This window comes from Scomber scombrus, unplaced genomic scaffold (genome assembly GCF_963691925.1).
Source record: "Scomber scombrus unplaced genomic scaffold, fScoSco1.1 SCAFFOLD_400, whole genome shotgun sequence".
In the NCBI taxonomy this organism is placed as follows: Eukaryota; Metazoa; Chordata; class Actinopteri; order Scombriformes; family Scombridae; genus Scomber; species Scomber scombrus.
The window spans coordinates 1-10,000 of NW_026910405.1; the positions used below are offsets into that span (position 1 = coordinate 1).

The following is a 10,000-nucleotide window of genomic DNA, read 5'->3' on the forward strand; positions in this document are numbered from 1 at the left end:
CCTTCCTTTCTCCTTTCCTTCTTTCCGTTCCTCCCTACCTTCTTTCCTTCCTTCTTCCTCCTTCCTCCCTCCTTTCCTTCCTTCTTCCTCCCTTCCTTCCTTGACTCGAGGACAACAGGAGGGTGAAAATTGTATTGTATCCTGTATGTCTGCGTTTCTGTTTGCTTTCTAAATGAAATAAACTTGAAACTAAACAAAAATAAAATAAGTAAATAAATAAATATATATATTATAAGACACATCAACATTTCAGTGTATCAGTTCTTTCTCAGCTGGATATTTATCAGTTATTCAGGAAGCTGATTGATTCTCTTAAACTCTTGAATTCAACATTTCACTGGTGAATTTAAACTTCTGCTGACGGATGAATGGAGACATAACTTCCCTCTGTTCCTTCTCTCTCTCTCTCTCTCTTTCTTCTTCTCTTCCCTCTCTCTGTCTCTCTCTTTCTTCTGTTCTCTCTCTCTCTCTTCTTCTTCTCTTCCCTCTCTCTCTCTCTTTCTTCTTCTCTTCCCTCTCTCTCTCTCTCTCTTCTTCTCTTCCCTCTCTCTCTCTTTCTTCTTCTCTTCCCTCTCTCTCTTTCTTTCTTTCTTCTTGTCTTCCCTCTCTCTCTCTTTCTCTTTCTTCTTCTCTTCCCTCTCTCTCTCTCTCTTTCTTCTTCTCTTCCCTCTCTCTCTCTCTCTTTCTTCTTCTCTTCCCTCTCTCTCTCTCTCTGGAGTGTTGATTCATGTGCCGTCGTCTTCACACTGTTTCTCGGAGGATGCATATTTCTAAAATCCTCCTTCCTCCTCCTCCTCCTCCTCCTCCTCCTCCTCCTCCTCCTCCTCCTCCCCCTCCTCCTCCTCCTCTCCTGAATGTGTTTGTGGGTTATCCTCCAACTTTTTCTTTTTTTTTTTTTTACAGGCGAGCAGGGATCTGAATTGAATAAATTGAGGCTCATTAAAACACAGCGGCGTATTGTTTTCATGTTGAAACACACCGGAAGGAGTTCTGTGACCCATTTTCACATTTTCACATTTTCAGAGTTTAAGAAAAAAGCTGAATTTAATCTTTTCTCGTCTTTCAGCTTCAGATGATGTGATGTATGGAGGCTTTTCTGGGACTCAGTGATATAACAGCAGATTCTTGTTGCTGTATTATATAATATAAAGTAGTCATGTTATAATAAATGTACACAAACTGATCCTGTATGTTTGATTACTGTCTCTTTAACCTTTGTGTCGTCCTCCCGGGTCAAATTGACTCCATCCCTCCCTCCCCCTTTCTTCCATCCTTCTGTCCTTCCTTCCTTCCTCCCTCCTTCTTTCCTTCCCTCCTTCCTTCCTTCCTTTCCTTCCTCCATCCCCCTTTCTTCCATCCTTCTGTCCTTCTTTCCTTCCTTCCTCCTTCCTTCCTTCCTTCCTTTCATCCTTCTTTCCTTCTTCCCTTCCTCCCTCCTTCTATCTTTCTTTCCCCCCCTACCTTCCTCCTTCCTTCTGTCCTCTGTCCTTCTTTCCTTCCTTCCTCCCTTGCTCTTTTCCTTCCTTCCTTCCTTCCTTCCTTCCTTCCTTCCTTCCTTCCTTCCTTCCTTCCTTCCTTCCTTCCTTCCTTCCTTCCTTTCCTTCCTTCCTTCCTTCCTTCTTTCCTCCTCCTCCTTCCTTCCTTCCTTCCTCCCTCCTTCCCTCCCTTCCTCCCTCCTTTCCTTCCTTCTTCCTCCCTTCCTTCCTTGACTCGAGGAAAACAGGAGGATTAAACAGGTATTCAAACTATGGATGTGTCATTAAAACTGAATAACTGAATAATCGTTTGTTGGGTTTAACGTTGAACTTTCTGCTGTGGTTGTTTTTGAGCTCTGTAGTCTAGTATTTGGGTTCATTAACAGCTCCTTTCAGCCACTATACATATTTGTGTACTGTTTCCTACAATGCATATGATACCCCTTTTCCACCGAGCTGGAGCCGGTGCTGGTTCGGAGCTGGTGCCAGAGCCAGTGCTCAGTTGGTGCTAACCCGAGCACCTCTTACGAACCTGTTGCTTTTCCCAGAAGAAGAAGAAGAAGCAGAAGAAGAAGAAGAAGAAGAAGAAGAAGAAGAAGAAGAAGAAGAAGAAGAAGAAGAAGAAGAAGAAGAAGCAGAAGAAGAAGAAGAAGAAGAAGAAGAAGAAGAAGAAGAAGAAGAAGAAGAAGAAGAAGAAGAAGAAGACAACTCTGGCAAAAAATGCTAAAAAAATAGTGCTTTTAATCAACAAATGTTTAACCCTCTGTAAATGACAGTTAGCCACACTAGTCTGCTAATAAACGTTAGCCCCGCTAGCCGGCTAATAAACGTTAGCCCCGCCCCCAGCCCGCTGACATAATCGGTTCTTGCTTTAGACCAGCAAAGAGTTGGTACTCGCTCGGGCTCCCGTTCTGAGGCTCGGGGCTGGAGCTTTGGTGGTGGAAAAGCAAAGAACCGGTGCTTAGTCAGGCTCTGGCTCCGAACCAGCACCGGCTCCAGCACGGTGGAAAAGGGGGTATGTGTTGTTTTAGGGCTGTTATAGAGTCATACATGGTGGAACTATGACTGAGTTTAGTTGGTAGATTTCTTGATATTATTTATTATACATTTAAATAACAATAACTAAGGCAGTACTCTACTGAGTCACACCATGAAGACAGAGGGTAAGAGATGTTTTACATGGTAACAGAAATCCTGTGAGTGGAGGAACCGTGGGTGTACGGGGGCAGATTAGGAGCCCCAGTATCTGCGATATTTACCATTTCCAATAAACTACCAGGTCTGTAGGGGGCCATTAAAATTTATATTAATGACCAAGCAATAAAAATACTACAGACGTAATTTAATCATAAAATTGATTCATATTTAAGTTCATCTGGCGTCATGAAACGTAACAGCCACGAAACTCATGGTTACGATGGCAAACCAGCGCAGGAAAGAGAGAAACATTAGAATTTTGGGAACTTAACAGTAAATTGTACTACTACTCTCATTTACCAACAAAAGCAGCATTTTTGAAACTTAACAGGAAATTTGACTACTACTCTCTTCACCATCATGCATCATGGGGATTTAGAGGAAGTGCCAAATGGAGTTTCATTGGTCTGCACATCATTAACACACATCCTTGCTCGTGCACGTCAGTGGCGGCTACAGAGCGTCATGATTGGCTCGGTCTGGGAAAACCTGGACGTTCTTCTTTTATTAAAGCAATAAAACTCTCAGGCTCTTCTAACTAACCTCAGCCTCCGATAAATACTAACTGCTAACGTTTGCTTTCTGATTCAATGCAACAATTATCAATGCTTTTGTAGAATCAGCCCTTCAAATAAAAGCTCCGATCCCCGTGCTTAAAAAATTAGGTTAATAATGGATTTAATTCTACAAATATATTCACTAAATGAGGAAACATAAAGCAATAAATACCAGAGCTATAAGACGCATCAGTGTATAAGACTGACTTTGTGACTGACGGGAACTTTGGGGAAGATTAAATTAAAGATTAAATTAAGAGTCTCATTTCCAGGCGGGGAGTCCCGGTCCTCTGAAATGAGGCCAACGCGGAAGTAACTTAAAACTGCATTCTATCAAAAGGCCACCAGGGGGCGACCGTTTTGGTGTCAAAAGGACTTCCGTCTCTATACAAGTCAATGGAGAATTCACCAACTTCTCACTTGATTTCTAACCTCAGTAAACGTTTTCAAAATGTGTTTATGGTCTCAATCGCTAGTTTAAAGCCTCCCGGGTCAAATTGACCCCGTCCGTTTTGACTGTTCCTTCTTTCCTCCCTTCCTTCCTTCCATCTGTCCTTCGTTTCCTTCCTCCCTTCCTTCTTTCCTCCCTCCTTTCTTCTCTCTTTCTTTCCTTCCTCTCTCTTTCCTCCCTTCCTTCTGTCCTCCCTTCCTCCCTTCCTTCTTTCCTCTGTCCTTCTTCCTTCCTTCCTCCCTTCCTCTTTTCCTTTCTCCTCCCTCCCTCCTTCCTTGTTTCCTCCCTCCCTCCCTCCTACCTTCTTTTCTTCCTTCTTCCTCCTTCCTTCCTTCCTTCCTCCCTCCCTCCTTTCCTTCCTTCTTCCTCCCTTCCTTCCTTCTTTCCTCCCATCCTTCCTTCCTTCTTCCTCCCTTCCTTCCTTGACTCTAGGACAACAGGAGGGTTTAAAGCCTTCTTCAATGCAGTATGATGTTCATTTGGGACATTTTGACCTCCCTGATTTTATATGTGATGATAAAGCAGGGTATGCATTAGGGCGTGGCTACGTGGTGATTGACAGGTTGATTGATTGATTGAAGAAGTATTTATTGAGGCTCAATATTTAGGAGATTTATATAAATAGAGTAACTATAGTAATCTGTAACCTCCTATCAATGTCTACACCAAGCTCAGACATTTAAATCTGCCTGGTAACACCTGAACATGTCAGTCTTTGTGAGGCTCTACATACATCATCAAAGCCTTCCCCCTCTTTCCATCTCTCTCTCTCTCCTCCCCCCTCTCCTCTCTCTCTCTCTCTCTCTCCTTCCCCCTCTCTCTCTCTTTCTGTACTTCCATCCCTTTTTTCCTTGGAAAGACGGGAAGGCAGAGCTGACAGATATTCCACAGGGAAGCTCCGACTCCTTACAGCTCTGAGTCTCACTGCCTGCTGACAGCAATCACGGCTAAATATGTACACGTCAAACACGAATAACATCCCCCCAAAAACCCACCACACACACACACACCACACACACACACACACACACACACACACCTTCACATATTTATAACAGCAGATCTACATGATGCAGATCTACGTGCACGGTCGGAGAGGCGTTTCTATTCTTCTTACATGTTTTATATGATGCTGTTTAACCCTCCTGTCGTCCTCCCGGGTCAAATTGACCCCGTCTGTTTTGGCTGTTCCTTCATTCCTCCCTTCGTCTCTTCCTTCTTTCCTTCCTCCCTTCTTCTCTCTTTCTTTCCTCCCCATTACCTTCCTTCTTCCTTTCTTCCTCCCTTCCTCTTTTCCTTTCTCCCTCCCTCCCTCCTTACTTTCATTCTTTCCCCCCTCCCTTCTACCTTCCTCCCTTTTTCCCTCCCCCCTTTTCTCTTTCTTTCCTCCCCATTACCTTTCTTCTTTCCTCTGTCCTTCCTTCCTTCCTTCATCCCTCCTTTCCTTCCTTCATCCCTCCTTTTTTCCTTCTTCCTCCCTTCTACCTTCCTCCCTCCTTTCCTTCCTTCTTTCCCCCCTTCCCTCCTACCTTCCTCCCTTCTTCCCTCCCTCCTTTTCTCTTTCTTTCCTCCCATTACCTTCCTTCTTCCTCCGTCCTCTTTCCTCTTTCCTCTCCCCCCCTTTCTCTCTCCTTTCCTTCCTTCATCCCTCCTTTCCTTCCTTCTTCCTCCCTTCCTTCCTTTCTTTCCTTCTTCCTCCCTACTTTCCTTCCTTCTTCCTCCCTTCCCTCCTTCCATTCCTTCCTTCTTCCTCCCTTCCTTCCATCCTTTCTTTCCTCCCTCCTTTCCTTCCTTGACTCGAGGACAACAGGAGGGTTAAAGCGTTTATATACAGTTGCTTCTCATAGCATCCGTGTTCATGTTTCTCTCGCTGTAATTAGCAGGATGCATGTGAGCTGCATTTAAAGGTTATAGTGGATTAATATAGGAGATAAGAGAGAAGAGGGAGAGAGATGAAAGGAATATGTAGAGGGATGATGGGAGGAAGAGGAGGAGGAGGAAGAGGAGAAAGAGGAGGAGGAGGAAGAGGAGGAAGAGGAGGAGGAGGAAGGTTTGGGGGAAGGGTGAAGGAGTCCTTACCTCTTCTCGTATCCTCTTCACTGTTTCTCCTTTCTATAAGAAACAAAAACACACAAAACACACATTAGGATCTTTATTTAAGCTTACTGTCGTCGTTGACTCCGTCTGTTTTGACTGTTCCTTCTTTCCTCCCTTCCTTCCGTCTGTCCTTCCTTCCTCCCTTCTTCTCTCTTTCTTTCCTTCCTCTCTCTTACCTCACAGAAAGGGGGATGGATGAAGGAAAGAGGGAATTCCTTCACCCATCCCCCGTTCTGTCCTTCCTCCCTCCCTCCCTTCCCTCCTTCCTTCCTTCCTTACTCCCTCCCTCCTTATTTTCTTCTCTCTTTCCTTCCTTCCTTCCTTCTTTCCTTCTTTCCTCCCTCCGTCTTTCCTTCCTTCCTTCCTTTCCGTCCTCAATCCTTTCTTCCTTCCTTCTGTCCTTCCTTCCTCCCTCCCTCCTTATTTCCTTCCCTCTTTCCTTCCTTCCTTCCTTCTTCCCTCCCTCCTTCTTTCCTTCCTGAATCCCCTTTCTTCCTTCTTTCTGTCCTTCCTTCCTCCCTCCCTCCGTCCATCTTTCCTTCCTTCCTTTCCTCACCCCTTCCTTCCTCCCTCCCTTCTTCTCTCCTTTCCTTCCTTCTTCCTTCCTCCCTTCCTCCCTCCCTTCCTTCCTCCCTCCCTTCCTCCCTTCCTCCCTCCTTTCCTTCCTTCCTCCCTTCCTTCTCTCCTCCCTTCCTCCCTCCTTTCCTTCCTCCCTCCTTCTCCCTCCCTTCCTTCCTTGACTCGAGGACAACAGGAGGATTAAAAAAGAAAGCAGAATAAAACTAATCTTTAAAGGAGGAGAAGTTTATAAAGTCTTCCAAATCCCAGAAGTCCAATCACAAAGCTCAGCGATAAAGAGCTGAATATTATCGCTTAGAAATAAAACATTTTAATTTATCTTTTAATGAGTTTTGAGTGTGTGTCCGTGTTCGTGCTCGCTGTCTATCTTTAACTTATTGTCTATTATTATATCACTCTGTAAATCACTTCTTGAGTCTCTTTTGTAGAATATTGTGCAAAAACAAATATAATCTTGAACCTTATAATAAAGTCGCTAAATGAAGGATTAAAGTATCTCAGAGTTAAAGGAGAGAAGATGAGAAGGTTTGAAAATAACAACAAAACATCATGTAAACTAATTTAACCTTCAGTCTGTTTTGACTGTTCCTTCTTTCCTCCCTTCCTTCCTTCTTTTCTTCCTTCCTCTCTCTTTCCTCGCTCCCTTCCTCCCTCCTTCTCTCTTTTTTCCCTCCTCTCTCTTTCCTCCCTTCCTTCTTTCCTTCGTCATCCCCCTTTCTTCCTTCCTTCCTTCCTTCCTTTCCTTCCTCCCTTACTTCTTTCCTCTGTCCTTCTTTCCTTCCTTCCTCCCTTCCTTCTTTCCTTCATCCATCCCCCTTTCTTACTTCCTTCCTTCCTTCCTTCCTTTCCTTCCTCCCTTACTTCTTTCCTCTGTCCCTCTTTCCTTCTTTCTTCCCTTCCTTCCTTCTGTCTATCCTTCCTCTCTCTTTCCTCCCTTCCCTCCTTCCTTCCTTCCTTCCTTCCTTCCTTCCTTCCTTCCTTCCTCCTTTCCTTCCATCCATCCTCCTTTCCTTCCTTCCTTCCCTCCCTCCCTCCCTCCCTCCCTCCCTCCCTCCCTCCCTCCCTCCTTCCTTCCTTCCTTCCTTCCTTCCTTCCTTCCTTCCTTCCTTCCTCCTTTCCTTCCTTATTCCTCCCTTCCATCCATTACATCCTTCCTTCCTCCCTCCCTTCTTCCTTCCTTCTTTCCTCCCTTCCATCCTTGCCATCCTTCCTTCCTCCCTCCCTTCTTCCTCCCTTCCTTCCTCCTACAACAGGAGGGTTAAATGTATAAATGGGTCACATGTGACAGCTCTAACAGCATATAAAGGGTTAAACTCTTATTTAATCGGGTTTAAACCTCGGAGAGCAGCGACAGACTCCAACTGTAAAACACTAATGTTAATTTTCATGCTGTCATTATATCGACGCTGCGAGCTGATGGACCACACACAGGAAGTGAAGATGAAGGAAGAAAACTAACCTTCCTTCCGTCTTTCTGTCTGTCCTTCCTCCCTCCCTCCTTCTCTCTTTATTTCCTTCCTCTCTCTTTCCTCCCTTCCTTCTTTCCTTCCTCCATCCCCCTTTCTTCCTTCCTTCTGTCCTGCCTTTCCTTCCTCACTTCCTTCTTTCCTCTGTCCTTCTTTCCTTCCTCCCTCCTTCCGTCTTTCCTCCCTTCTTTCCTTCCTTCTTTCCTTCCTTCCTTCCTTCTGTCTGTCTGTCCTTCCTCCCTCCCTCCCTCCCTCCCTCCCTCCTTCTCTCTTTCCTTCCACTCTCTTTCTTCCCTTCCTTCTTTCCTTCCTCCATCCCCCTTCCTTCCTTTCCTTCCTTCCTTACTCCATCTCCTTTCCTTCCTCCCTTCCTTTCTCCCTCCCTCCCTCCTTCCTTCTTTCCTCCCTCCCTCCCTCCCTCCCTCCCTCCTTCCTTCCTTCTTTCCCTCTTTCATCCATTCTTCCTCACTTCCTCCCTTTCTTCCTTCTTTCCTTCCTTCCTTCCCTCCTACCTTCCTTCCTTCCTCCTTTCCTTCCTTCCTCCCTTCCTTCCATCCTTTCCATCCTTCTTCCATCCCTCCCTTCTTCCTCCCTTCTTTCCTCCTTTCCATCCTTCCTTCCTCCCTTCCTTCCTTCTTTCCTCCATCCTTCCTTCCCCTGTAACACACTAATGTTAATTTTCATGCTGTCATTATATCGACGCTGAGAGCTGATGGACCACACACAGGAAGTGAAGAAATCTAAATATACACTGAAGGAAAAATCATCCTCTCAATCACAGAGGTTTAGTGAGTGAGCTGCGAGGACAGCGGTCATTATCACTCTCCACTCGGCTGTGATTTATCCTACAGGGGTTTATTTAACAAGTCCACAGTTAAATTGAGTCTCGTCCCTGGAGAGCGGAGCCTTTCTCTAGTAAGCACAGATTGCAATGTCACGGCCTCCGACTGGGACATTTAAACATTATTAATGCATATTTCACGGTAAGTTTACATCATGGTTGGGAGAGCAGGATTACACTCATTCTTATCTGGAGCTGGGTGCCAATTTTAGAAAAAAAGCATAGTTTGAAGATGATGAGAGGATTATAAAACACATAGTTTATAAATACAGATGTTACTGCTCAGAAACTGTTTTTAATCATATGGAAAATATAATATTCTATTTCTAGTAGACTGGTTAGTTTAACCCTCCTGGTGTCCTCGAGTCAAGGAAGGAAGAAGGAAGGAGGGAGGACGGAAGGAAGGGAGGAATGAGGAAGGAAAGGAGTAAGGAGGGAGGGAGGCAGGAACAGAGGAAGGAAGGTAGGACGAAGGAAGTGAGGAAAGAAGGAAGGGAGAAAAGGAGGGAAGGAAGGAAGGAAGGGAGGGAGGGAGGAAGAAGGAAGGAAAGGAGGGAGGAAAGGAGGAAGGAAGAAGGAAAGGAGGGAGGAAGGGAGAAAGAAGAAAGGGAGGAAAGAAGGAAGGTAGGACGGCGGGAGGAAAAAAGGAAAGAGGGAGGGAGGAAGGAAGGAACGAAGGACAGGAGGGAGGGAGGAAGGAAGGAAGAAATGAAGGAAGGAAGGAAGGACGGAGGGAGGGAGGAAAAAAGGAAAGAGGGAGGGAGGAAGGAAGGAAAACAGGACAGAGGAAAGAAGGAAGGGAGGAAGGAAAGTAGGAGGGAGGAAGGAGGGAATGAAAGAAGGAGGGAGAGAGGAAGACCCGGGAGGACGACAGGAAGGTTAAATGACTGATATTCAGCCTTTTGTCTTTTTGCTTATTCATACAGGAAACAAAGAGCATTTAGTTCAGTCTGTGAGGTAGAAAACTGAAACTCACCTTGCCGATAATGCTTCCAACTTCCTGCAGAGAAAACACAAACAGGAAATATTGAAATTAACAACAGTGAAACAGTTTAAGGCTCTATATCTCCACTATTCAGTACTGCATAGTTATCAGTTATAAGCCTCTTCACATGTTTTCTGTAAGCATTTTCCAACATGTATAATAAGTTTAGAAGTAAATCAATGAATTGACTTCACATGGACTTTAACGTCCTATCTGAAGGGTTGATCCGTACCTTTCCGTGCATGAGGAGGCGCAGCGTGAGCGTGACCCCCATGGCCCCGTCTCCAAACTCCTGCTCAGAGCTCATGGTGGTGGTGGAGGTGGTGGTGAAGGTGGTGTGGTGGTGGTGGTG

General features: G+C 45.2%; 1 protein-coding gene across 2 annotated transcripts in view; it reads right to left on the minus strand.

Moving 5' to 3' along the window:
• Positions 1 to 5,759: 5,759 nt before the first annotated feature.
• The window catches only part of LOC133976986 (poly(rC)-binding protein 3-like), a 4,469-nt gene continuing 228 nt past the window's right edge, over positions 5,760 to 10,000 (minus strand). Inside the window, exons 1-3 of one of the 2 annotated variants that reach the window (XR_009924893.1) lie at positions 9,881 to 10,000; positions 9,640 to 9,663; positions 5,760 to 5,792 (exon numbers count right to left, since the gene is read on the minus strand). The exon at positions 9,881 to 10,000 is cut by the window's right edge and continues 228 nt beyond it. Coding sequence is in view for 1 of the 2 variants with exons in the window: in XM_062415126.1 (XP_062271110.1) it covers positions 9,604 to 9,663; positions 9,881 to 10,000 (180 nt within the window). In the remaining variant the exon portion in view is untranslated. Of the gene's footprint in view, positions 5,793 to 9,569; positions 9,664 to 9,880 lie in introns of those variants that run through there. The other variant, XM_062415126.1, reaches the window with a different exon arrangement.